The sequence below is a fragment of the Rhinatrema bivittatum genome, chromosome 2 (assembly GCF_901001135.1).
Source record: "Rhinatrema bivittatum chromosome 2, aRhiBiv1.1, whole genome shotgun sequence".
NCBI lineage: Eukaryota > Metazoa > Chordata > Amphibia > Gymnophiona > Rhinatrematidae > Rhinatrema > Rhinatrema bivittatum.
In genome coordinates this window covers 776,656,248-776,684,005 of record NC_042616.1, presented here as the reverse complement: position 1 = coordinate 776,684,005, position 27,758 = coordinate 776,656,248, and the positions used below count along the sequence as shown (strand labels likewise).

The 27,758-nt window shown below is 45.1% G+C and overlaps 1 protein-coding gene across 1 annotated transcript in view; it reads left to right on the top strand.

Annotated features, from left to right (window-relative positions):
* KCNQ3 (potassium voltage-gated channel subfamily Q member 3) overlaps window positions 1-27,758 on the top strand; it is a 627,835-nt gene that overhangs the window by 504,546 nt on the left and 95,531 nt on the right. Inside the window, 4 exon segments of the mRNA XM_029592045.1 lie at window positions 1,791-1,966; window positions 2,797-2,952; window positions 15,395-15,505; window positions 22,722-22,817. Of these exon segments, the coding sequence (XP_029447905.1) occupies window positions 1,791-1,966; window positions 2,797-2,952; window positions 15,395-15,505; window positions 22,722-22,817 (539 nt within the window).

The window sequence follows — 27,758 nt, the reverse complement described above, 5'->3', positions numbered from 1 at the left end:
TATTTCTTTTGTCTCTGCTTTGCTAGCTTGAAATACTCAGATATGTTCATCCCATGGGCTGTCCCATGGTCAGTGTACACCAGTTATCCTGCACCCTCCACCACCTCCCCATCGTGGTGCGAAATACGCACTTGGACTTTTGCACCTCGAGTGCATGCACCATGGGGCTTTCCCCGATACTCCATTAAGCACTTACGGAACAAAGTTAATGCCGCGCTTTTCATGCATGATTGGTTTGTGCGGTTTGTTTGTGTGGAATACTTTCCCTTCCGGGAGTTTCATAATGGGAGTCTGGTGCAGGTTTACAACGTCTTGGCAGGCGTGTGGCCATTTGGGCCCCTGCCTTGCTTATGCCTGAAACTAAAATCTGTACCTTAATCTTGAGCCGAAGATCTGTGTTGTGCTCCCGCATTCCAAGTGCCACTTTAGAACTGACCAAAAAGGGACTCAGCAGAGACCCTAGATTTCCCATCACATTGTGAGCCATCAAATTAAACTGTTTGTCACCTTTTGATCTTCCACCCGAGATCGCTGGAATGCCTTTTATGGTTCACTTATGGCAGCCGCACACTTTTATATTTCCAAATTGTCTTTCAAATTCTGACCCGAAGAAGAGAGTTTTAGCACTTGAAAGCTAATCAAGAAATGTATTAAGTTAGTCCAATAAAAAGGTATCACCTGATATATATTATATATTTATATATTTATATATTATATATATATATATATGTGATATATATATATTTTTTTGTTTCTTTTTTTTGTTAACCTTTATCTCTGTATATTATTCTTTTCATTTATTTTCCATTCCATTCAGCAGATTATAATGAATCCCCTTGCGATGCTCATGGGCCAAGTTAGCATCTGCAGTCTTATAACCTTTGTGCCAATGGTAACAATGTAAAAGTGGCAGAGCTGCAAAATGAAAAAAAAAAAAAAAAGCCTTTAGACATGTGTGGTAGACACTAGGCAGCAACTTCAGATGGTTGCTCATTGCATGCACTTGGGAGATAATCAGACTGAACATTTGAAATCTCCGCCTTGAAGATCCATTTCAAGTAAGATGTAAGGTTTGGGGGTTTTTGTTTTTTTTTAATTTCCATAATCCAAGATTAGCTCTGCTGGTTTATAAGGACACAAAGTCCCAGCTCTGGGGGATATATAAAGCATTTGCATAAGTACTCCTTCCCGATGTTTATCAGCGGACTTGAAAACATGAACACAGCTTGCTCTCCGCCCTCCCTAAAGAAGAGAGTATTTCACTCAACTCGCTGAGAAAGAGAGAAGGTTAAGAGCTTGCCTTCCTTCTGAAGAAATTGCATTAAAAAGAACACATGGGTTGTCTTGGAAAAGTCCTGGTGATTACATGCTGGGAGAGAGAGGAGCGCTGGGAGAGAGAGGAGCGCTGGCAAAGTGCGTTTTCAGAATGCTTAATTTTTCCTGTAGAAATTTCCCCAAGCAAAGCGATTCGAGATGGAGAATGTTATTAGGTGATGCGATCCAAGAACCAAATCATCATCTTTTTTAGAATGTATTGACTTTTGGTTTACTGTTTGAACAAGGGGAAAATAAAACAGGGAACAAGACATACATATTGACTAAAGGAAAAAAAACCCTTTTCTTCTGTGAAACCTTTGAGTCACGTGGTATTTTTTTTTTTTTTTTCGAATATTGCAAAAAAAGAAAAAAATTAATAATAATAATTTGGGCTGGTATGGGCATAATTGTCAAGGTCACGGCGTGGCACCTCATATTTGTTCATTTGTTCTGCTTGTTGATTTGCTTCTCAGACATCTTCGTTCTGATTGCCTCTGTGCCAGTGGTGGCTGTTGGGAAAAACCAGTCCCATGTTTTGGCCACATCCCTGCGCAGCTTGCGTTTCCTGCAGATCCTGCGGATGCTTCGCATGGACAGGAGAGGAGGCACATGGAAACTTTTGGGATCAGCTATTTGTGCGCACAGCAAAGTAAGTTATACTGCTGCAGCACTGAGTCTCCATGTCCTCCTTCCGCCGACTCCCCCCTCACCAAAATAAGGATTATTTAATTTAGGCTTTTGCAGGAGATAAAAAAAAAAAATCAGCAGATTTGATTGTACTACCTGTACCGAAGTTTAGCAATGATGCAGAAGTCCACAGAGTTACCAGGATTAGGGAATGTCTCATTCATTCTTTATTAAAATACGCATTGGTGACAGTCCCTGAACCTCTGGGCAACAGTCCATGAGATTTTAGTCACCCAAAGGAATCATGGTCCTTGATCAGGGTCCATGGATCAAAAGGCTTCCCTGGGGTTGTGTATAACCCTCTCCAACCTAGGCACAAGAGAATCCTCCCCCCACCCCCATCTGCAAGGGAATAGACTGCAGTAAAAGGGATCCCTAGATCACAAGAAATGTACTCTGTACACAATTCTGATTGTAGTACACATTTCCGGCAATGTTCTATAACTGGGTCATATTCCTTTAAATCAAATTCTCCCTTGGATCAGAAAGGGGCTCCAATGTAATAAAAAAACAACAACCAAAAAAAAAACAACAAGCCTGTGACTATCTCCGAAGAGTATTTTATCTTAGCATCTTATTCAAGAGCAGTATGGTACCCGTCCCCTCTTCCTCCCCTCCCACTCAAACACACACACACACACACACACACACACACACACACAAACACACAAACCATGCCGGGGGATTAGTTCAGTAATAGCTCAGACAGAAGATGCTCTACTACCCAGCCGTCACCACCTCTATTATTTTTAGCAGATCAAATTCTGTTGTCTCAATGCATTTTTCTTTTAGGAGCTCATCACTGCCTGGTACATCGGCTTTCTGACACTCATTCTCTCCTCATTTCTTGTTTACCTGGTCGAGAAAGATGTTGCCGAAACAAATGAGAAGGATTCACTAGAAACAGAAGATTTTGAAACCTATGCCGATGCACTTTGGTGGGGGCTGGTGAGTTATTTCAGAGGTTGTCGGTCACACGCTACCACAACAGAATCCTGGCAATTTTTTCAAATTTACTTCCGTAGCACACTTCAGTTTAATGCAGGCCTCATAGGGCCAGATTTAAGTTTCAGGCAGAAAATAATAAAAAAATAAGAAAACACTCTCATGAAATCAGTTTGCTTGGACAGTGTTGAAAGATTGCCGCTTTTGGCCAAAGATTTAATTTCCTGCACCATGTAGAAAGGGGGAATAAAGGTCAACCGCAGAAATTTTGTGCTAACAAAAACATCAGCTAGAAAGCATTGTGGGATGTTTTTTTCTTGGCACAAAAATCTGGAGAAAGGTTTGATTTTTGCACCAGTATTTGCTGGTGTGATCTTTTTCCTGTGGAGTTTTTCTTCCCTGTGCTTTCAGAATCCTGTACCCAAACTTGTTTGAATATAAATATTTTTTTTACCTGCTTTTGACTGAACTTAAATTTGGTCCAAAATATTTCAAACAGATTGGTGTTTTATCAGGAGATTATACCTTGGTTTTAGTTCCTGAAACTGTAATGATGTTATTTATGTAACCCACTCCCTGGGCAACTGGGATCAATCAGATGGCAAAATAAACACACTTAAAAGGGATAGAGTAGTGACGCCTCTTGTCTGGTTAGGGAGACCTTCTACGCTTCATGAACCCTGTCCCCTCTATGATCTTTAAATACTGACCACCCGAGAAGTCCTACAAAATTCACTATTCTCTGGGTCCAATCAAACATTTAACCTTAATTTTCTGGGATGCCCAACCAGCAACTATGTACATTAGAGAGTATACAGAGCATACTGAATTATTTTGAGTTCATGGGGTACACATTCCCATATTCCATCACCACTCTCTCGAACCTCATTAAATGGAATGCGCAGCTTACATCCTCTTTGTTGCACCACAGGTGGACCCTTGGGCCGAGGTGGGGTTGACGCAACCCGTAAGTAGGGACGTACGGGTCCCCACCGTCGGTAGGTGGAGAGGGCTGATGAACAGAGGCCAGCTGGAGCTTCATCAATACCAGACCTCATTCCCCGCGGGTTGAACCTTTGGGTGCTGGGGCTGGCTGGACTTAGGTGGGCCTCTGTATGTAGTCAATGAGGAGATTGAGTTCAGCCCAGATAAAGCAAGGGAGAAATGGTACAGTCTTATACTGGACAAGGTAGTGTTCTGGAGACTCGGGCACCTAAGGAACGAACACAGACAGTGGGCGCCTGAGCAAGAGCAGGCCGAAGCCTAAATTGACCAAGCCCAGGAGGTAAGTAGAAGAGGCATTGAGGAACAGGCTTGAGTCAGGGTTGGTGGCAATCTGGAAGCAGTGGCAAGCAAGGCTGAGGTCTGATCACGGAGATAGTCTAGAAGTGTTATCAGGCAAAGCAGAGATCTGCGTCTGGAGAGAGGCAACGACGTGGTCAGGCAATGCAGAGGTCCGGGTCTGGAGAGAGGCAATGGCGTGGTCAGGCGAAGCAGAGGTCCGGGCTTGGAGAGAGTCAATGGCATGGTGAGGCGAAGCAGAGGACCAGGCTTGGAGAAAGTTAATGGTGTGGTCGGGCGAAGCAGAGGTCCGGGCTAGGAGAGAGTCAATGGTGTGGTCAGGCGAAGCAGAGTCAAAGTTTGTGTAGGCAATCCTTAGAAAGGTGCAAGGCAGGAACGTAGGAACGAGGTTCAAATGATTCAAACGAGGAACAGGAACGATTCAAACAAGGAACAGGAACTCAGGAATGAGACGAATCTCTTAAGGAGGTAACAAGTACTCGACCAGCAAGGAGACCTGTTGCAAAGGCAAAGCTAGGGAGCGGAGCCCGGGCTTAAATACCAGTGCTCCCCTGACATCATCATCCGGGGCTGCAGCTAAGTTCCCGCCGCAGTCCCTACTTAAGGCTTGAGGATGTGCGCGTGCGCGCGCCTAGGTAGGGGCACGGAGCTGAGTAGCAGCATCTCTCCATGGGCCACGTGGAGAGGCCTGATGTGAAGCAATGGACGTGGTGGCCGGACCGGGAACACCAGGGACAGCAGCTAAGCTGGAGGCACCAGTGGAGGCCCGAGGACAGAGCTGGTGGCCCACCACCACCAGAGAGGATGAACCAGGAGCTGGAGTTACTACAGAGAGGTGAGGTGGCCATGCCGCAGGTCTGCTGTGAACGGCACACGTAACAGTACCCCCCTTTACGCCCCCCTCTTGGAGGTCGGGGTTTGCCTGGATGGGCACGATGAAAGTGCAGGAGGAGGGTTTTGTCCAGGATGGTTCGAGCTGTTACCCACGAGTTTTCTTCGGGACCGTAACCCTCCGAGAAAAGGAGGTATTCCCACTGGCAGCCCCCTACGGCGGATGTCGAGGACTTCATGTACTTTGTAGGTCGAATCAGTCTCAACCACCAATGGAGGTGATTAAGGAGCCTTTCAAGAAGGCCAGGACAAGACCACTGGTTTTAGAAGAGATACGTGAAACATATTGTGTTTACCCAGCATAGGAGTCAGCCGAAGCGGTCAGAGTAACAGATAAGTATGAGAAAAATAACTGTGGTTAAGGAGCCTTTCGGGAAGGCCAGGACAAGAACACTGGTTTTAGAAGAGATACGTGAAACATATTGTGTATACCCAGCATAGGAGTCAGCCGAAGCGGTCAGAGTAACAAATAAGTATGAGAAAAATAACTGTGAAAGCTTGCTGGGCAGACTGGATGGGCCGTTTGGTCTTCTGCTGTCATTTTTATGTTTCTATGTTTCTATGTAACTGGTCCAATGTGTCTGGTGACCAAAAAAGGTCCAATGTACCTTGGCGCGAATCTTTGAGAAGGTATCTTGAGTCAGATATATCGAGTGCTCAACCAGACTTTCTGGCCAGGAAGGAATTCAGGGGCCGAGCTTCGGAGACTGTCAGCAGATCTCGACCCGGGAAGTGGCTTGACATAAGCGAAGGTTCATCTGTTCCCATAAAGCCTTAAGGGCATCCACAGTAGCCTGCGCCACAGGAGAAGGCGCTGATAATGGTATGGGTAATGGTGGTCATGGATGGAGAAGGTACAGAGAAGGGCTACCAAAATGATAAGGGGAATGGAACAACTTCCCTACGAGGAAAGACTAAAGAGGTTAGGACTTTTCAGCTTGGAGAAGAGACGACTGAGGGGGGATATGATAGAGGTGTTTAAAATTATGAGAGGTCTAGAACGGGTAGATGTGAATCGGTTATTTACTCTTTCAGATAGTAGAAAGAGTAGGGGGCACTCCATGAAGTTAGCATGGGGCACATTTAAAACTAATCGGAGAAAGTTCTTTTTTACTCAACGCACAATTAAACTCTGGAATTTGTTACCAGAGGATGTGGTCAGTGCAGTTAGTATAGCTGTGTTTAAAAAAGGATTGGATAAGTTCTTGGAGGAGAGTCCATTACCTGCTATTAATTAAGTTCACTTAGAGAATAGCCACTGACATTAGCAATGGTAACATGGAATAGACTTAGTTTTTGGGTACTTGCCAGGTTCTTATGGCCTGGATTGGCCACTGTTGGAAACAGGATGCTGGGCTTGATGGACCCTTGGTCTGACCCAGTATGGCATTTTCTTATGTTCTTATGTTCTTATGGTTGTTTCCCATAGATGATGGAGAATGGTGACGTACCTGTAGCAGTGGCGATGTGGGAGATGTGAGAAAACTGTACCCAAGGAAGAAGTTCAGATCAATTGTCCTCGCGGTTGTTAATGTAGGTGCGGAGAAAGGCCTTTAAAGAGGGATTCATTCGCTCAGCTTGTCCATTGGCTTGAGGGTTGTAAGCGGTTGTTAGACTGATGTTAATGCCGAATTTTGGCAAAGAGCACACCAATACCTAACAACGAATTGTGAACCTCTGTCAGAAACAATGTCCTTGGGTAGGCCATGTAATTTAAAGATGTGATGAAAGAATAGGCTTGCCAGTTCAGGAGCAGATGGTAGGCCCGGTAGAGAGACGAAATGGGCCATTTTTGAAAATCGATCTATGGTTACCCATATGACGGTATGGCCCTTAGAAGGAGGCAAATCCACGATGAAATCCATAGACAGGTGGGTCCATGGTTCCTCGGGAGCTGGAAGTGGTTGGAGTAAACCTCAGGGTCGACCGACCGGGGTTTTTGTTGTGCACAAGTGTTACAGGATTCGACGTATGCTTTAACATCAGAAACCATAGTGGGCCACCAGAAGAACTGCTGGAGCAGTGCCAAAGTTCATGCTCGCCCTGGGTGACCAGCAAATTTTGAATCATGTGCTCACCGGAGGACTCTTTCTCGGCGGTGTTGGGGCACAAGTCTTCCCAGTAGGGACTGGGTGAGTAGCGGATAAGCAAATGCAAGCTGGATCTATGATATAACCAGGTTCTTCCGGAATATCTTAAGGCTCGAAAGAGCATGATAGGGCATCTGCCCGGAGGTTTTTCTCAGCTGGATGGTAACAAAGCTCAAAGTTGAACCTGGAGAAGAATAATGCCTATCGGGCCTGATGGGCGTTGAGACGTTGGGCGTGACTCAGATGTTCCAGGTTCTTGTGGTCATTTGAGCACCCTCTAACCACAGGCGCTACTCTTCAAGGGCTAATTTGATGGCAAGTAACTTGCGATCTCCGATACTATAATTCTGTTCTGCAGACGAGAACTTGTGAGAGTAAAACGAACTTGGAACTGTGGGTCCAGAAGCAGTGCGTTAGCTCAGGACCACCCCAGCCCCGATCGCGGAGGCATCCACTTCAACTTGAAAAAGGCGGTTTGGTTCTGGGTGATGGAGACAAGACCCTGCCTGGAAGGCTTCCTTGAGGTGGCAAAAGGCTGTGATGGCTTCCAGTGTCCAATTTCGAGTGTCTTGGCCCTTGCGAGCAATGCAGTCAGAGGGGCAGCCAAGGTTGAATAGTGTGGAATAAAATGGCGATAATAGTTTGAGAATCCTAAGAACTGCTGGAGAGCTTTAAGGCCCATGGGTTGCGGCCAGTCTCGGATTCCTTTTAACTTAGCAGGGTCCATAGAGAATCCTCGTTGGGAAACAATGTACCCGAGGAAAGGCAGACTGGATTTCTCGAATAAACACTTTTCCAACTTTGCAAATAAGTGATTTTCACGAAGGCACTGGAGGACGCTGCTAAATTAGTGTGGTGTGTGGCCAGATCTTTAGAAAAGACAAGGATGTCGTCCAGTATGCCACAACCTTGGTATACAGCAAATCTTTGAAAAATGTGTTCATCATTCGTTGGAAAACTGTAAGTGCATTGCAGAGGACGAAGGGCATCTCCAGGTATTCGTAATGCCCGTCTCTGGTCTTAAACGCAGTCTACCAAATGTCTGGGCAGATTCGTACCAAGTTATATGCCCCGCATAGGTCCAACTTGGTAAATATGGATGCTCCATGCAAGCAATCGAATAGTTCTGAGATCAGCGGCACAGGGTACTTGTCTTTATGGGTAATAGAATTCAGGCCACGGAAGTCAATACATGGCCTGAGAGACCCATCCTTCTTGGTCACAAAAAATAATCCTGCCCCAGTAGGAGAGGTAGAGAGGCAGATGAATCCCTTCGCAAGGTTTTCTTGAATTTACTCCATCATGGCTTTTGTCTCTGGGAGAGACAGCGGATAAGTATGCCCTCGGGGAGGCATGGTCCCAGGTAGGAGGTCTATGGGACAATCAAATCTCCGAAGAGGTGGGAGAAGATCTGCTTTTTGCTAGGAAAATATGTCTTCGAAATCTGCATAAGGAGCAGGTATGCCAGAAGAAGCGGCAGCCAGAGGAACCACAGGTGGCTGTACTACTTTATGTAGACAGGACTGGTGGCAGGTGGAACCCCACTCCACCAGTTGCAGTGAACCCCAATCAAATTGGAGAGAGTGACATTGAAGCCAGGATAGTCCTAAGACCATCAGATGAATGGATTTCTCCAGTACTAGTAGTTCAATTTCTTCCATGTGGAGAGCACCAGTGCATAATTGAACTGGTTCAGTGGTGAGGAATATTTGACTGGGAAGCTATGCACAAGGAAGTCTCCAGAGGATGGGTTTTTATATCCAGGAGTTGAACTAAATCCTTAAGGATGAAATTACCTCCCACTCCGGAATCCACCAGAGCAAGGACTGGAAGTCCCAAATCAGGGTAATCAGTACAGACAGTTGAGGGGCCGGAGAAGTTGCGCCCAAGTTCAGGACCCCTACTGAACTTAGGCCTGGAAGTTTCCTGGACTGACGGGGCAAGCATGTAGATGGTGGCCAGGTGCTCCACAATACAGACACAGACCGGTTTGTCTCCGTCAGAGGTGCTCTTCCAACTGCATGGGCTCTTCCATCTTAGCCACAATAGAGACCCTACCAGTGGCAGGACTGGTGATCAGTGGTGAAGCCCGAGAGCAGCAGTTTCTTGAGGCACTGCCCTCAAGAAGCCCGAGAGCAGCAGTTTCTTGAGGCACTGCCCTCCTCCATTGATCGTCTCCATGCCTGTCTCGGCTTGAAGAAGCCTGAGAGGGCTTCTTGGGCATCCGACTCTCCCGGTGACGTTCTTGGAGATGATGATCAATTCGACCCGTCAAATCTATAAGATCCTCAAGGGAGGAAGAGAGCTCCCATGCAGCCAGCTCATCCTTCAGCTGTTAGGAAAGTCCATCCAGGTAGATAGCTTGCAGGCAATCTTCCTGCCAGACGAGTTCAGAAGCCAAAGTCCAAAATTCAGTATTATAGTCAAAAAAACTTCTTTGACCTTGATGAAGGTGTAACAAACTGGTGCTTGCCATGGCATGATGCCCTGGATCATCAAGGGTCCATCGAAATACAGCCACGAACTGAGACAAATCCTTTAGAAGGGAATCCAATTGTTCTCATAGGGGAGAAGCCCAAGCCAGCGCTTTCTCTTCAAGCCGAGACAGGCTAAAGGATAATTCGTCCTGGAAGACGGAGAGTTGCAGAGTGAACTGCATATAGCATTGGTTTATGAACCCTCTGCAGAGCTTTGAGTCACCGTTGAAGTGCAGGGGTGCTGATAAGGCCAACAAGGCTCGAGGCATAGAAGATGACAGCTGTGGATGAGGAGGAGCCGGTATTGGGACCAGATTGCTGGTAAGGGCATCAAGCCGGGCATGGAAACGATCATTGGAGGAGGGCAGTGCCTCAAGAAACTGCTGCTGTTCATGTGCCTTGATACCAGGTCAGGAATGGCCTGGAGAGCACGCGGCTCCGCCGAGTCAATGGCCTTTTCAAACTGTTTGTTTATTTATTTATTTATTTAACAGCTTTTTTTATACCGACATAAAAATACACATCATATTGGTTTACATATTAACAAAAAGGAGGAAATTACATTAAACAGGGGGGGGGGGGGGGTTTAACAGGATAACTGATAGAATAATAAGTAGAAAAAGGGTGGAAGTGAACTTAACAGAAAGGAACCAGTAACTAGTGAAAAATTTAATATGGGAGGCAAGAATGCAAGTCTCCAGAATTGTTATAATAATTAGGTGATTCAGGGGTTACTGTGGAGAGAGGGGGGAGGCAGAAGATTTGATAATAGGTATAAAAAAGGAGGGGGGAAGTTGCAAGGAAGCAACCAGGGATTAATCCGGGAAAGCCTGGTGGAAAAGCCATGTCTTCAGCATTTTTCAGAACTTGTAAGGACATGGCTCAAGGTGTAGATTGAGAGGGAGGGAATTCCAATGAGTGGGACCAGCAATCGACAGGGCACGATCTCTTGTGGCTGTAAGTCGGGCTTTCTTAAGTGGGGGGACTTGTAAGGTACATTTACGGTTCATTCTGGTGGGGCAGGAGGATTGGGTAAATTTCAAAGGTTCACTTAGCCATGAGGAGTTGTCAATATGAATGGCTTTGTGAATGATGGTAAGTATTTTAAAAAGTATACGGAATGAGATGGGGAGCCAATGTAGGTCCTTGAGGTTGGGAGTTATGTGGTCAGATTTGTGGGCGTTGCTAATGATCCTTGCTGTAGCGTTTTGCAATATCTGTAGAGGTTTGATAGTAGAGAAAGGGAGGCCAAGATAAAGGGAATTGCAATAATCAATCTTGGCTGATAAAGTGGTTTGGACGACAGTTTTGAGGTCGTGTGTGTGAATTAGGGGCTTGAGCTTTTTAATGACCATGAGTTTGTAATAACCTCCTTTAATGACAGAGGAGATATGGTTTTTCAGGTTCAGATGTGCGTCAACTAGGACACCAAGGTTTTGTACCGGGGTTTGAGATGTGAGGGTGGCGATCATGGGGTCTTTGGAGGGAGAGAGCTTGAATGTTTGTTGGTTATGGATGAGGAGGAGCTCAGTTTTGCTGTTGCGCCGGAGGTGGACCCTTGGGCCAAGGTGGGGTTGGTGCAACCCGTAGATAGGGACCTATGGGTCCCCACCGTCGGCAGCTGGAGAGGGCTGATGAACAAAGGCCAGTTGGAGCTTCACCAATACCAGCCCTCGTTCCCTGCGGGTTGAGCCTTTGGGTGCCGGGGCCGGCTGGACTTAGGTGGGCCTCTTTATGTAGTCAATGAGGAGATTGAGTTCTGCCCAGAGACAGCAGGGGAGAGATGGATCAGTCTTACGCTGGACAAGGTAGTGTCCTGGAGACTTGGGTGCCTAAGGAACGAAGGCAGACAGGGGGTGCCCGAGCAAGAGCAGGCCAAAGCCTGAATTGACCAAGCCCAGGAGATAAGCAGAAGAGGCATCGGAACAGGCTTGAATCAGGGCTGGCGACAATCTGGAAGCAGTGGCAAGCAAGGCTGAGGTCTGATCACGGAGATAGTCTAGGAGCGTAGTCAGCCAATGCAGAGGTCTGGGTCTGGAGAGAGGCAATGACGTAGTCAGGCAATGCATAGGTCTGGGTCTGGAGAGAGGCAATGATGTAGTCAGGCAATGCATAGGTCCGGGTCTGGAGAGAGGCAATGACGTGGTCAGGCAATGCAGAGGTCCGGGCTTGGAGAGAGTCAATGTCGTGGTCAGGCGAAGCAGAGGTCCGGGCTTGGAGAGAGTCAATGGCGTGGTCAGCCGAAGCAGAGGTCCGGGCTTGGAGAGAGTCTGTGGCGTGGTCAGGTGAAGCAGAGTCAAAGTCCGTGTAGGCAATCCGTAGAATGGTGCAAGGCAGGGATGTAGGAATGAGGAGACAGGAACCAGGATCAAATGAGGAACAGGAACGAAATGAATCTCTTAAGGAGGCAAAGAGTACTCGACCAGTGAGGAGACCTGTTGCAAAGGCAAAGCCAGGGAGCGGAGCCTGGGCTTAAATACTGATGCTCCGCTGATGTCATCATCAGGAGCTACGGTAAGTTCCCGCCGCAGTCCCTTCTTAAGCCTTGAGGATGCGCGCGTGCGTGCCTAGGGAGAGACACGGCACCAAGTAGCTGTGTCTCTCCGCCGGCCACGTGGAGAGGCCCAATGTGAAGCAATGGACCTGGTGGCTGGACCGGGAACGCCAGGGACAGCAGCTTAGCCAGAGGTACCAGGGGAGGTCCGAGGATGGAGCTGGCGGCCTGCCACCACCAAAGAGGAGGAACCAGGAGCTGGAGTTTCTACAGAGAGATGAGGGGGCCATGCTGCGGGTCTGCCATAGACGGCACGCGTAACACTCTTACTACTGAGGTACCACAGATTTCCCCAAACTACTAGCTCCCCTTTCTTTATCCAAGGATAGGTGAATCATACTCTCCAGATTCCTCTTCCTTATAAACAGTGGACTCCAAATGTGTGCCATGGGACTCATGTCCCTAACTCCTTGGCAGCTCACTCCATTTTCCCTCCTTTTACTCATCTCTAACACTCTCATGTCTCCTTAATCATCCCGATTCCAACCTTCCATCAGTATGCATGTCTCCCTGGTCTTCTTCACAACCAGCCCCCTTGGGAGCACTCGTTTTAGAAAAACCCCATCCTCTACACTCATGACCTTTTCCTCAGGGGGAGGAATTGCCTCTTCTCCTGCATCTTTGGCCTCAGGCCTCTTACTTCAACTCCATCCTCTGGCTTTTCTCTTGGGAGGAGGAAACCTCTCTTGTCCTACACCTGCCTACAGGCTCCTCCCCTTGAGGGAAAGAGACCCTGCAGGGCCTCCCTTCCTACTGGCATGGTCCACTGACCCAAGGGCTGGCTGCTCCAGGCTCCCTACATCCTGAAAGTCCCTTTCTTCCTCACTCCATACTTAGAAAGGGCAACTCCCGTCAAATTGACTCAGGATTTATAATGTCCTAGGCTACTCTCCCACCAGTCAGAACCCTTAATAATATTCAGGTTAAAACAATGCAATAAACACAGTAAAATCCACAGCTCAGCATTATGCTTGATGCCTTCTGTGGCCATCCAGCAATAGTGCAGGCCTAATCAACATTTCTCGTTTAAAACATCAGATCAAGGACAACCCCCATGGTCTCCCCAACCCACAATGCCTTGAAATATTAACTTGTGAATGGGGACACAACTGGTGGTCCCTTCACATTTATGTCAATTTCTGGCATATTTATAATTGTTTGAACAATTCTGATGCAAAAAAATAAGCAGAGCCATTCGTTTTGAGTTAGTCTTGTGCCGTCTAAAAAATGTTCAATTTATCACATCTGGTGGCATTCATAACACATCATGACTATTTATGTTTTGCATTGCGTTGGCTGCAACAACAGTTTATGTTTCACTGCAACACTAGCCTTGGTGAGTTTTACAAAGTGAAAAGTAATGTCCAGCAAATTCTTATATTCTGGAGACAAATCTTCTCCAAAGCCCCAAATGTAGAGAAGCCTTCTTGGAGACTTTTGAGAAGATTTCTTTGCAGAATGCGGCATGAATTGGATCTGTAGGAGACATAAGTAATAATTCTCTTCTGGTGGAAGCAGCTTTACTTTGCTGTCCTTCCCTGAGAGAGATTCACCCTTTGCATCTGCATACAGATTCTTGAGACCAGACCTCCCCTCTTGGTTTTTTTTTTTTACAAACTTAACACCAATTCTGCTGTTCCAAAGGAATTACAACAAAAAATGTAATTTGGACTGAAACAAGTACAAGGGAATAATCTCAGTATGCAGGCAGTGCACAAAATGGAAGATTTGTTTTTAGTGCTATCTATTGATTATATATATATATATATATATATATATATATATATATATATATATATATATATATATATATATATATATATAATCACATAGCATTTCAAAACACTAACAGCTTATTGTTCAGATTTCAACATGCCAGAAGAAAATTAACTCTAATCCAGCATTAAAATAACAAAGAGAGTTCCATAGTACCTGGAATGAAACAAATGCAAGAAATAACTCCTTGCAGTTTTCTTTCAATATGCAGACAATGCACAAAATGGGGAAGGGATCAACACAAATCATATGTATTTTGTTTGTGAGTGCTCTCTCTGTAAGCCTTTTAGAACTATGGATAATGCGGCATAAAAAGAGTTTACATAAATAGATAAATAAATAAATATAATAAGCCTCCCTGTGTGCAGGGTACTGTAGGAAAATTACCAATTCTGGTTTAACTATTAAAATAAAATATTAGTAGTATAATATACAAGAACTTGTTTTCCTTGCTTTTACACTGGACATTATTTTTCACTTTATGCAATGTATAAAATTCTATTGATTGGGTTTGCTTGCTGCACATTTTGATTGGATACAAGATGCTAAGGCATTATTTAACTGAACGTATAAGAAAACATGAATAAAATCTCCTGGAACTGATGATTATAGCACAAATGGAGCACTTGCAGACCAATGTTTTGGTTTACTGAATAGCATTAATCCTATGGAATCAATTGAAGTATTAGCCACCTCCTAAGCAATCCCATGGTGTATTTAACTCCTGTTTGCATGATATTTGACTTCTTTATCCTCCAGAAAACCAGTGATGCTAGCTAGCTGTACAAGAATCCTGTTTGTCTATACAAGGGCCATTAGGGCATCTAGCCAGGAAGCTGAGTTAGGCTTCTAGACTGGCTCTATGCCCAGTCAATCAGGAACAATTGTCAAATTTTCAAATATCCAGCCAGCATGGAAAAACAAAAGATGGGAATTGTTTTCTCCAAGGCCCTCTGCTGCATTAGAAAGCCATTTGATTTGTACAGAGTAGTCACAGTTTAGCAATAAGGAAGCGTTGCAGCCAGCAGCAACACCAGGAACAGGAAATGAAAAGAGGAAACATGAACTACCCAGCATTGTCTGAGGGGTTTAGAGCTCCCCCTGCTGAATCAGAGGATCAGGGAAGGGGCTAATGTTAAATAGTTATATGACAAAGCTTAAGCTCTGAAAAGTGTTGCTCAATTTTTCCACACAAAAAAGTGGCAAAATATTTCTAAAAGTTAAACAAAAACTCCATGCAGATATTAAGTGTCCCTGATAATATTCTATGCTCAGAAACTAAAAGTAGAGCGTTATGCTTTTTGACAGTTTCTTTATTCATTTTATGGTATGAAGACCAAAATTTCTTCTGACAGATTACTCTTGCGACAATAGGCTACGGTGACAAAACTCCCAAGACCTGGGAGGGACGACTGATCGCTGCCACCTTCTCTCTAATCGGGGTTTCATTTTTCGCTCTCCCTGCTGTAAGTAAGGTTTCTTTCCTTCTTTATGACGCATCATTTATGGTCAGTAGTATCTTAACCAAAAGCCTTTTTCTCTTTGAGATGCATTTTCAGCTTTAGCCGTAACGCCGTCAACTCCATGGTTGCCTTGAGCTTGTTTTGCAATTCACCGCAGGGTATAGTCCTGGGCATACAGTATCTGGAAAAGCAGATGCTCCTCATGACTGAGTTAATGGAGACACTGAACTACCCTTCACTGCCCAATCTGTTCATCTGCTTTATCTGTGAATCACAATGTGTAATTATCAGTAACACCTTAAAGAATCTCTGCATTAAACAGAAAATAAGCACCTTTTCGGAACAGTGCTTTGTGTAAAATGTTTACAGCGGTTTCACGAGCCACGTTGAGGGACCTATGCACTAAAATTCATGGTAAAACTTTTTTTTAGTGTGCACATTGCAAATCATAATGTGCACTCTAAAACATCACTTAACAGATGATGCACTAAATTTTAGCAAGCACTCACAAAAATCCATAGCATGAATATAACATTTTCAAGTATGCTACCCTAAAACATTGGATGTTGCCAGTAGCACTATTATTCTACCATGGTCCTGGCAGTTGGAGGTTTTGAGTGGTGTCCAGTGGGGCAGAAGGGTTCTATTTCGGGCTGTAAGTGAGAGGGTAGGCATTAGGAGGGGCCCTGAGGCCACAAATAATTTCAGAATTTGAATAAGCTCCTCAGCCCGATAAGTCCACCACGTTTAAAATCTTTTGGAAGGGCTTTCGTCAGGTGCTATGCCTGATGTAAGTCTGAGTTTCCCCAACAAGGTCGAAGGCAGGGGATCAGGCCTATGGGCCTACAAGGCTTTTTTTAAAATTATTTTTCTTCTACTTAACTGGCTATGTTTTAGTATAACTGGTTAAGACTAAAGTTAACTAGGTACGTATACCTGGATAACTTTAGACCTGCTTTAACCACAGACAGATTTAACCAGCTAAACTTCACTGGATGACACTGAAATTCAGTCATACCTGGCTAACTTTAAGCTCTCAATATGACCACAACAGTCCTCTAGCACCAAGTTTAAGGAGGGGAGTAGCTATCCAACATATAATAAATAAATAAGCTAGAATCCCAAAAGTAGAGCTCTATAATAGCGTAAGTACACAACGTGATCTTGTTTATCAGCAGACCTCATACAGGGCATACATATCTCATGCTAATTAGCAATAGTACACCAACGGTATAATCATTGGTCAGGTAATGTCCAGTATTTTTTAAGTTTTTTCCTTATGCACAGGTGAACAATAAAATAGCCCATTGGCACGTCATAGGCTGTGTAGCATCGCAAATTCCAGCATTTAGCTTATTAGTAACATTGTAGATGTTAACACTTAGCTTTTTGTACGAGGAAATAGCAGAGACATGGACGTGAGGACACGCATGGAGTCTAGCCCGACACGGACCGCGTTTCGGCTAAAAAGCCTTCTTCAAGGGCCAATAGTATGTGAAAGTGAAAATAGCAGCATCATCAGGCGGTAATGTTTTTTCCTCCTGATGATGTTTTTTACCGCCTGATGATGCTGCTATTTTCACTTTCACATACTATTGGCCCTTGAAGAAGGCTTTTTAGCCGAAACGCGGTCCGTGTCGGGTTTGACTCCGTGCATGTCCTCACGTCCATGTCTCTGCTATTTCCTCGTACAAAAAGCTAAGTGTTAACATCTACAATGTTACTAATAAGCTAAATGCTGGAATTTGCGATGCTACACAGCCTATGACGTGCCAATGGGCTATTTTATTGTTCACCTGTGCATAAGAAAAAAACTTAAAAAATACTGGACATTACCTGACCAATGATTATACCGTTGGTGTACTATTGCTAATTAGCATGAGATATGTATGCCCTGTATGAGGTCTGCTGATAAACAAGATCACGTTGTGTACTTACGCTATTATAGAGCTCTACTTTTGGGATTCTAGCTTATTTATTTATTATAACTTTAAGCTCTGCCACCAGAATGCATCATTTTTATCTAGATACGTTTTAGCCAGATAAAGAATTTTCTGGCTAAAACTTATCCTAACAGGATACCCACCTGAACGCTAAATAGCATGTGAAAGCTACTCAAAGTAGTATGCACATGCTAAGCATGCTCAGTTTTTATTTCCTCCTTATTATTTAAAAATAATACATATACGCAGTGGGCCAGATTTTAAGACTTAGGCCCAATTTTATAACATGCGCGCGCAACCGCATGCATGTTATAAACTCCGGGGTCGGCGAGTGCAATGGGGTGCACACTTGTGCACCTTGCGTGCGCCGAGCCCTAGGGGAGGCCCAATGGCTTTCCCCATTCCCTCCAAGGCCGCTCCGAAATCGGAGCAGCATCCTATATTCAGCTGGCCAGCCACCCATTATCCCACTGCTATACTCCTTCTTCTCTTGCCCTTACTTTCCTGTGTAACACTAATGGGCGGATTTTAAAAGCCCTGCTCGCGTAAATCCGCCTGGATCTACGCGAGCAGGGCCCTCGCGCACCGGCACGCCTATTTTGCATAGGCCGCTGGCGCGCGCGCAGAGCCCCGGAACGCGCGTAAGTCCCGGGGTTTTTTGAAGGGGGCGTGTCGTGGGCGGGGCCGAACGAAGTGGCGTTTCGGGGGCGGGACCGGGGGCGTGGTGCCAGCCCGGGGGCGTGGTCGAGGCCTCCGGACCAGCCCCCGGGTCGGATGACGGCGCGCCAGCAGTCCGCTGGCGCGCGTAGATTTACGTCTGCTTCTCGCAGGCGTAAATCTAGGGACAAAGGTAAGGGGAGGGGGTTTAGATGGGGCCGGGGGAGTGGGTTAGGTAGGGGAAGGGAGGGGAAGGTGAGGGGAGGGAACGGAGGCAGGCTGCGCGGTTCGGCGCGCGCAGGCTGCCCAAAATCGGCAGCCTTGCGTGCACTGATCCAGGATTTTATAAGATACACGGGGCTATGCGCGTATCTTATAAAATCCTTCGTACTTTTGTTTGCGCCTGCTGCGCGAACAAAAGTACGCGATCGCGCTTTTTAAAAAAATCTACCCCTAAGAGGAACCGAGAGCCGAATTAACTCATTAGATTAGTTAATACATCTCCCCACCAAAGGGAAGGGTTACATAAATAACTCCACCTCTCAGCTGTGTGATTTAGAATGAGCTTGCATACTGCCAACACCACTAAAGGTTCTCCCGAAGATGGACTGGAGCAGATAAAAAATATAGGGCCGGTTTTTCAAAGGGTTACATGTACCGGGCCTAAAGCCCCGGGACGCGTGTAAGTCCTGGGGCTTTATTAAAGGGGCAGGAAGGGGGCGGGGCGGGGTCAGAGGCTCCAGGCAGCGCAGCCATTTGCTGCTGTGCCAGGGATCGCATGCCGGCAGTTGGCCGGCATGTGCAACTTACTTCAGCCCCAGGGCTGAAGTAAGTTTTGAATCAAAACCAAGAAATAAAAAAAGGTAGGGGAAAGGAAAGGAAGGTGGGGGGGAGGGAAAGGAAGGCAGCGGAGTGGCCTTGAAGGGAACTTTCCTTCCATACCACCCCCCCATCCTTTATTTTACAAGTTGCGCCTGCCTCTGGGCAGGCGTAAAACTAGGTTGTGCGCACCGGACAAGTGCCGGCACGCGATCCCCCAGCCTAGCGGTCCTATGGAGGCCTCTGGTCATGCTCCTGCCCCGCCCCCACCCTGCCTCTTTTTTCAAGCCCCGGGACCCTCGTATGTCCCGGGGCATACGCGCGTCCCGGGGCATACGCGCGTCCCGGGGCTTTGCACGCGTCGCTGGGCCTTTGCAAAATAGGCTCGGCGCACGTAGAGCTTTTAAAATCTTCCCCAGTAAGAGGCAGATTTTAAAAGGCTGCGCGCGGGCATGCATGTGCACACGCTACACGGCGTGCGCACATGTACGCCCAATTTTATAACTTGTGCGTGCAAGTTATAAAATCGGGGGTTGGTGTTCACAAGGGGGTGCACAATTGTGCGCCGAGCCCATGCCAAGCCATGCTGCCTTCCCTTCCCTCCCCCCCACCTTCCTTTCCTTTCCCCTACCTTTTTTTATTTCTTGGTTTTGATTCAAAACTTACTTCAGCCCTGGGGCTGAAGTAAGTTGCACACGCCGGCCAACTGCCGGCATGCGATCCCTGGCACAGCAGCAAATGGCTGCGCTGCCTGGAGCCTCTGACCCCGCCCCGCCCCCTTCCTGCCCCTTTAATAAAGCCCCAGGACTTACACGCGTCCCGGGGCTTTAGGCCCGGTACATGTAACCCTTTGAAAAACCGGCCCTATGTTTTTTATCTGCTCCAGTCCATCTTCGGGAGAACCTTTAGTGGTGTTGGCAGTATGCAAGCTCATTCTAAATCACACAGCTGAGAGGTGGAGTTATTTATGTAACCCTTCCCTTTGGTGGGGAGATGTATTAACTAATCAAATGTGTTAATTCGGATCAGGAGCCAAGATGGCCAACGCATAAGACACGCAGGAGGAGCTCTCTCAGCGTTCTTATTGAATTTCCTTTGGATTATTGCCTCAGACTATAAGCTTTGCAGGATGCCGCATACAAAGCAGAAAGCAAAACTTAAGAACGTTTTACCTTTGAAACTTGAAGACAACCAGCAAAGCAGGATTGAGAGCTTTTTCGAGCCAAACATGAAGGTGCCGGAAACGAAGGCCGCGGTGAGTGAGAGTCAGGAGCTCGGCTCCCCCTCAAGGGCCGAAATGATCTCGTTGAGCCCGGGGGCTCCGGATACCCCCTCCCCGCCACTGGCCCAGATGAAGGCTGGTATTGAAGAACTAGTGCAGCCCCCGAACGTAGGTGGGAGAGAGTCGGCGCCAGAGGGACAGGACTTGGCGTCCGAAGAGGGAGTAGACGAGGAGGATGTGAATGTCCAGCTGGGAGGAATTACATCGACTCCTAGGACCTCAATAGCTCCACCGGCAACTAACATCGAGGGACCCGATGAGCCCAAAAGGGTGGAAAGATTAATTCCAGGTAAAATCTTCTCCTTGAATAAACCCCTGATTGTGACTTTAGAAACTGTTTGGTCTGCCTTAGTCTCTATTGAGAATGCAATAACAACACTGACCCAGGTTTGTGCTGAGACAAATAAAAGAGGTCAAAAAATGGAAAAATCTGTGATACAACAACAAGAGAATCTAGAGAAAGTACAAGAGAAGATAACATTGATGGACCAGATACAGACAAATTTGATTAAATCAAATATTTAGGCTGAGAAAAGATTTGAGTACATTGAAAATTCATTACGTAAGCTAAACCTACGGGTGGTGAATTTTCCTGAGTTAAAAAAAGTGTCACCTATAGATATGTTCAAGAACTACATGAAGGAGTGCCTTAAAATGCCACGAGATTTTCCCGATAATAACAAAAGCTTTTTTCATTTCAAGAAAAAAATGATGTACGAAAGAGTTCAGGAGATCAAGAACAATCTACTATGAATCTTAACCGATTTATTGGAGTTATCTGTGCAAGATCAGATTACCACAAGAGGAACGTTGTTGATATCGTTTGCATTGGAATATGACAGAAACTTGGTATTGAGAAATTTTTTCAGAAATAGATTGGTTTGTTTTCAGGGTCAGCAGGTCTGTGTCTACCCAGACATTGTTCGTACCACACAAGAACGCAGAAAAAAAATGTATCTTGATGAGAATGGAAGTTATGGAAAGAGGGGCTAGTATGACTCTCAGATACCCCTGTAGATGTTTGATAAAACATAATAATGAAAAATATGTTTTTCATGAACAATTAAGGGGATTTTTGGATGGGAAACCAAGTGGGGTTTAAACGGGTGGGAATATGTTGGCAGTGTTTTATGTGCAGTCATACTTGTAATTGTATTGTTAAATGAGCTTCTATTTTCCTTTGGCTCCCAATTTTCCTTTGATAGAGATCTTGTTTTCGTTACTTTAGTAACTTTGTTTCCTGTACTTTTTCGAATAGAAATGATATATGATCTCTTATTTCCTTTATATGTGATATTGTGATATATCTGAAAATGCAAAATTAAAAATTAAAAAAAAAATGTGTTAATTCGGCTCTCGGTTCTCTTAGTGTTACACAGGAAAGTAAGGACAAGAGCAGAAGGAGTATAGCAGTGGGATAATGGGTGGCTGGCCAGCTGTAAATAGGATGCTGCTAGCCAGGAGGGACAACCTATTCGCATCTAAGGTCTGAGAAAGTTCTCAGCTACCAACACACACCCAAGAACAATCCATATTAGAAATCTCAATCCTACAAAATCTTTTTATTGGGAGGCTTGTAAAAAGCACCAATCTCACAATGGTCCAATATTACATGTCACATTCTATACAAGAAAGTCACGTGGTTGCCCTGTTAGTCCACTTGCCCTAACGCGTATGGCGATTATGTGATGCCATAAGTGTACTGGAGAAAACTCACTGGCGTCAATAGTTTATTCAACAATGTTCAGGACTTATGCAAGGAAAAATACTCCCAGGAAAATATTGTGGCTTAACAACCCCAAGTGGATGGTGGCCGTACAGTCCATGGCCAGCATTATTTAAGGAGCCCGAGCAGCCCAATGAAACCCTCTCATCCACGTGTTCTGAAAACCCTGGGGAGTCCTAAACAAAATATGGGATCAAACCAAAGTTATTTTAAACTCCAGTAGCAAATTGCAGAATTGTGAAAAAAAAAGTATCAGCAAGCCTTGATTTCCATTACAATTCCTTTGCAATTCTTGGGAAAACATGCCTTTTAAGGACATTGTAACCCATGTGTATATGCAGTTATGCAGCAAGATATGCTTTTCATAAATAATGTGGCTGAATAACGTAACATATTTTCTAAGGACACCCAAGACAAATATTTCGGACACAGCTCTGTCCCAGATGAACTTACAGCATGCAGGTATGTCTGTGGACTGCTTGCACTGGGCCCTTTATTAAATTTATGAGCTCATGGGGCTGCTGGAGATAGAAGAATCACGCAATGTTCAATATGTAGTTAAATGCATTGCCAGGGTGAACTTATGCTCTTTTTTGGGAGGTTTCTCCGAATGTGATGATATTTGTTAGTGCAGCATGTGCTGTGAGAAGAGTTTACTGATGAGGGAGGGAATATTTTCATGCTGTACAGTCACAGCAAATAGAAATTTGCAGTTTTTCAATTATCTATTCCTTTTTTTTTTTCACTTCAATAATATATTCTCTGATGGCTTTTGTAATTTTTTGCTTCAAGGGCATTCTGGGCTCTGGTCTGGCTTTGAAGGTCCAGGAACAACATCGGCAAAAACACTTTGAAAAAAGAAGAAAACCAGCAGCCGAACTCATCCAGGTTTGGATTTCCCGACCCTTGGTGATTGGTAGGGATGCGAATTGTTTTTTGACTATTTAAAATATCGTCCGATATATTTTAAATCGTCAAAAATCGTTAGAAGCGCGATACAATAGGCATTCCCCCGATTTATCGTCAAAAATCGTACATCGGGGGAAGGGGGAGGGGAAGGGGGAGGGCGGAAAAACCGGCACACTAAAACAACCCTAAAACCCACCCCGACCTTTTAAAATAAATCCCCCACCCTCCCGAACCCCCCCAAAATGCCTTAAATTACCTGGGGTCCAGAGCCGGGGGTCCCGGAGTGATCTTTTACTCTCGAGCCTGTGGTGCGTTGTAGAAATGACCCCAGCGCTACTTTTGCCCTGTCATATGACAGGTCAAAGGTAGCGCCGGCGCCATTTTGTTTTTTGTCCCCCGACGTCAGGAGCGTAGGAGATCGCTCCCGGACCCCCGCTGGACCCCCAGGGACTTTTGGCCAGCTTGGGGGGGCCTCCTGACCCCCACAAGACTTGCCAAAAGTCCAGCGGGGGTCCGGGAGCGACCTCCTGCACTCGAATCATTTTGCCGTACAAAATGGCGCCGGCCAGGCGTATGGCCGGCGCCATTTTGTACGGCAAAACGACATCAGGAGCGTAGGAGATCGCTCCCGGATCCCCGCTGGACCCCCAGGGACTTTTGGCCAGCATGGGGGGGCCTCCTGACCCCCACAAGACTTGCCAAAAGTCCAGCGGGGGTCCAGGAACGACCTCCTGCAGTCGAATCGTTTTGCCGTATGGCCGGCGCCATTTTGTGGAAAATGGCGCCTGGGGTCCAGCGGAGGTCCGGGAGCGATCTCCTACGCTCCTGACGTCGGGGGACAAAAAACAAAATGGCCCTGGTGCTACCTTTGTCCTGTCATATGACAGGGCAAAGGTAGCGCCGGCGCCATTTCTACAACGCACCGCAGGCCCGAGAGTAAAAGATCACACCGGGACCCCTGCTCTGGACCCCAGGTAATTTAAGGCATTTTGGGGGGGTTCGGGAGGGTGGGGGATTTATTTTAAAGGGTCGGGGTGGGTTTTAGGGATGTTTTTGTGTGCCGGTTTTCCCGCCCTCCCCCGATTTACGATTTACACGATATTTACAAAAACAAAACCGCGACGATCCGATTCCCTCCCCCCCCCCCAGCCGAAATCGATCGTTAAGACTATCAATCACACGATTCACATCTCTAGTGATTGGCAGAGCTCCATTTCTCAAAACTTCTTGAGGTCCATATTCAGAAGCATTTAGTCAGATAACGCAGACGTTATCGGAATATTTGGATACTTAGCCGGCTAAATTAAGGGCAAATCTGGGATGTAAGTGGGAGGAGCTGAGTTAGCCGGCTTACGTTATCTGGCTAACTCTGATATTCAAAGTTAGCCAGCTAACTTTAAGATATCCAGGTATATTCATAGTACTGCTACCCTACTGAATATACCTCCAAAGTTAGCCAGATAAGTTTGCTTTTCGGACAGTGACTGAAAATGGACCTATTAAATATGAATGGAACAAGAAACTGGTAAAAGAAAAGACTGTCAGCTAATCAAAAGACAGAACAGATTGGAAAACATCATAGTGCCCTGGTATTTGATTAAATATCAGTCTTGTAAGAATCAAAGAGAATGACAATGCATGAAATAGCCTGGTGAAGGCCAGAACTGCAACAGAAAAGGTTTGAGACAGATAGAGAGGGTAGAAACACATGGGGAGGGAGACCTGCTGTCAGTTTAAGCCTGGCAAATTTTGTAGTTATCTAAGCAAAGTGGTAGAAAACCAGGAGGAGGAACTTAGACTATCTGGAGTAGATGGATCAACTGATCTTTATCTGATGTCATTGACTATGTTACTATGTAAATCCTAAATACAAAAATCACCACTAATGAAGGTGTATAATCTCAATGTCAAACCCAATGTCCAACACCTCCAAAAACTACACACTTCTGTGATGTTTATAAAAGAATTTAATCGTGAAGTATGGTATATCAATCATAACAATCACTAAGAAACAATAATATATAAATGGATGAGGTGGCTGGTGTCATATCATTCAAACATCACCACCCGGTAATGATTATAGTTTTGGTTTTGTTTTTAAATCATCAACCATCCCACCGCCATCCAAAGTTTTAATATACGTGAGCGTGTTTCACAACTGACATTTGTGAAAATGTTCTAATTCTTGTGTAAGCACTAGAAAATGTGAGTGCAGTAAGCTTGTTCTACATTCTACATAATTAAAAGTCATGACTAATTTTTCAAAAACATATCAAAAACGTGTCGTTGCTGTAACACTCATTGCAAAACGTTTCATAGCTCAAAACAAAATATTCGATGTAGAACAAGCTTACTGCCTTTACATTTTTTAGTGCTTACACAAGAATTAGAACATTTTCACAAACGTCAGTTGTGAAACACGCTCAGGTATATTAAAACTTTGGATGGGGTGATGATTAAAAAAAAGCTATAATCATTACCGGGTGGTGATACCACCTCATACATTTATATATTATTGTTTCTTAGTGATTGTTATGATTGATATAGCGATTCAAAATTCGCAGTTCAAATTCTTTTATAAACAACCACAGAAGGGTGTAGTTTTTGGAGGTGTTGGACATTGGGTTTTACAATGTAAATCATGGCAAAGAAAGAGAAGTTTCTTTTGAAGCCTTATCAGATACCAGGACAGACTGGCAGGGAAAACCTTTGCTTATTCTGGTTAAAAAAAAAAAAAATCAGTCATGTGTATGGAGGTTGAACAGTTTCTGGAGATCTGACTGTGCAGTTCAGGCTCTGTTATGAGAGACTATTGTGTGCAACAGAACGGAAATGTGCGTTTTATGTAGGAAAGATAATAGCTGGTAATACACAATAATAATGTTCATTCATCCAAGAGATGAATCATTTTTTAAATTAAGCAGCAAAAAGTACCAGGTAGACAAGATAACAATGCCATCCACAGTGCTAGACGTTTAGAATTGTGATAGTGTTCTTTGAACCTGACTCTCGTACTACCTCCAGTCCTCCACACATGCACACACTCCTCCAAGACTGCACCTGCAGGGGAATTGTTTTTCAATTTTTTTTTGGAGGGTGGGGGGAACGGGATGGTTAGTTTCCCCCTCCTTCTTTGGATTTCCAGCTCAACTGGATCTAGGGCTGGGTCCCAGTGCCATGGGCATTCATACACAAATACCAAGGGATGTATCTCCCCGATATTATATACCCCTGCCATTAGACAAGTCTTTACTGCAACAGTCCTCAGGCACCAGGGCAACTTCCAGATCCTTGCATTCGTGGTGCATAAAACTAGCCAGTAGGTGTCACCATTGCACAATGATTATGACTCCTTCTCTCCCTCCTCACCTTCAAGGAGATGTGAACACTTCCTGGGGAGTGGAATACCTGAGACAGAAATCAAACCTAGGCCCCTCTGATTGACTGTGCATGGCAGTTCTACTGAACCACAAGGCTGGCCCCTCGGCAGAGTATTTTATTAGCCTGCTTTTCCAGGCTCTCAAGGAATATAACTTTGCCTGCAATACTAGTTTTCTTTCCTAGTGAGAAAAAAATGATAAGAGGAAGGGGGCACCTTATAGACTAACCAATTTATTGAGGCATGAGCTTTCAAGGACAGAGTCCACTTCTTCAGATGCATGAAGTGATAGTTCAGGCCATGTGTGATATATGTGGGGATGAGGACTGGGGGAAGGTAGAATGCAGAACAAAGAGAAGGCACCGAATTAGGCAGGCAGGGTATAGTCCAGCGTACTGACAACTGAGGTAAGTGTGAAAAGGCAGAATGAGAAATTCAACAGTTTCATGCGGAAGTGTCCTTTCAAGTTCCTTTTTAGGAGTAGGGCAACCCTAAAGTCAGATAGAGAACGTCCTGGAAGGTTGAAATGTTCTACTGGTTTCTGAATGTCGCCATTTCTAATGTCAGATTTATATCCATTTATTCTTTACCCTAGGGATTGACCTTTTTGTCCTATGTATTCAGCAGAGGGATGTTGCTGGCAGATGACGGCATATGTTACATTGGAAGAAGAGCAGTGAATGAGCCCTGAATGTTCAGGTCAATTCCTAATGAAAAGAATAAAAGGACATAAATCTGATGTTTGAAATGGCAACATTGAGAAATCAGTAAGAGAACATTTCAAACTTCCAGGACATTCTTTGTCTGACCTTACGGTTGCCATAGCCCTAAAAAGAAACTTCAAAGGATCATTCCAGCGTGAAACTGCTGAATTGGAATTCATCAAAAAACATGACACCCTCACCCTAGTCTGAAGGATGATGGTGTCATGGCACAATACAACTATCTATGAACTTAACTGTTCTCAGATCACTCTGTCCTTTCTCACTTACCTCACTTGTCATTCGGCTGGACTATGATGCTGCTATAAATACTCTGTTTCAGCACCCTGCCTAATTCACTGCCTTCTCTTGGTTCTGTATCCTCTTCCCATAAATCCCCATATATCACACACTGCCTGAATTACACTGCATGCATCTGATGAAGTGGACTCTGTCCTTGAAAGCTCATGCCTCAATAAACTGGTTAGTCTATAAGGTGCCACCCGCCTCTTGTCATTTTTTGCTACACCAGACTAACATGGCCATCCCTCCGAAGATCTTTTTCCTAATGAGTATACTTAAGAAAAAAAAGCAGGTATAGGTGTGAAAATCCCTCAATTCTTTGAGATAAGTTACAGCACATGTTATTATAGGTCCCCTGTTATTACAGAGACAAAAAACCCTGTTCCAGGAGCTGATGCTTCTTAATATAGTTTCTACTAGTGCCTCCCTTATGGAAGGCATTCTGGGTAATGAGAATACTGTCAGCAGGAAGAGAAATTACTCCAGCCATAGGACCTTTACCAGGATAAAATTGACCTAGAAACATTCAAATCAAAT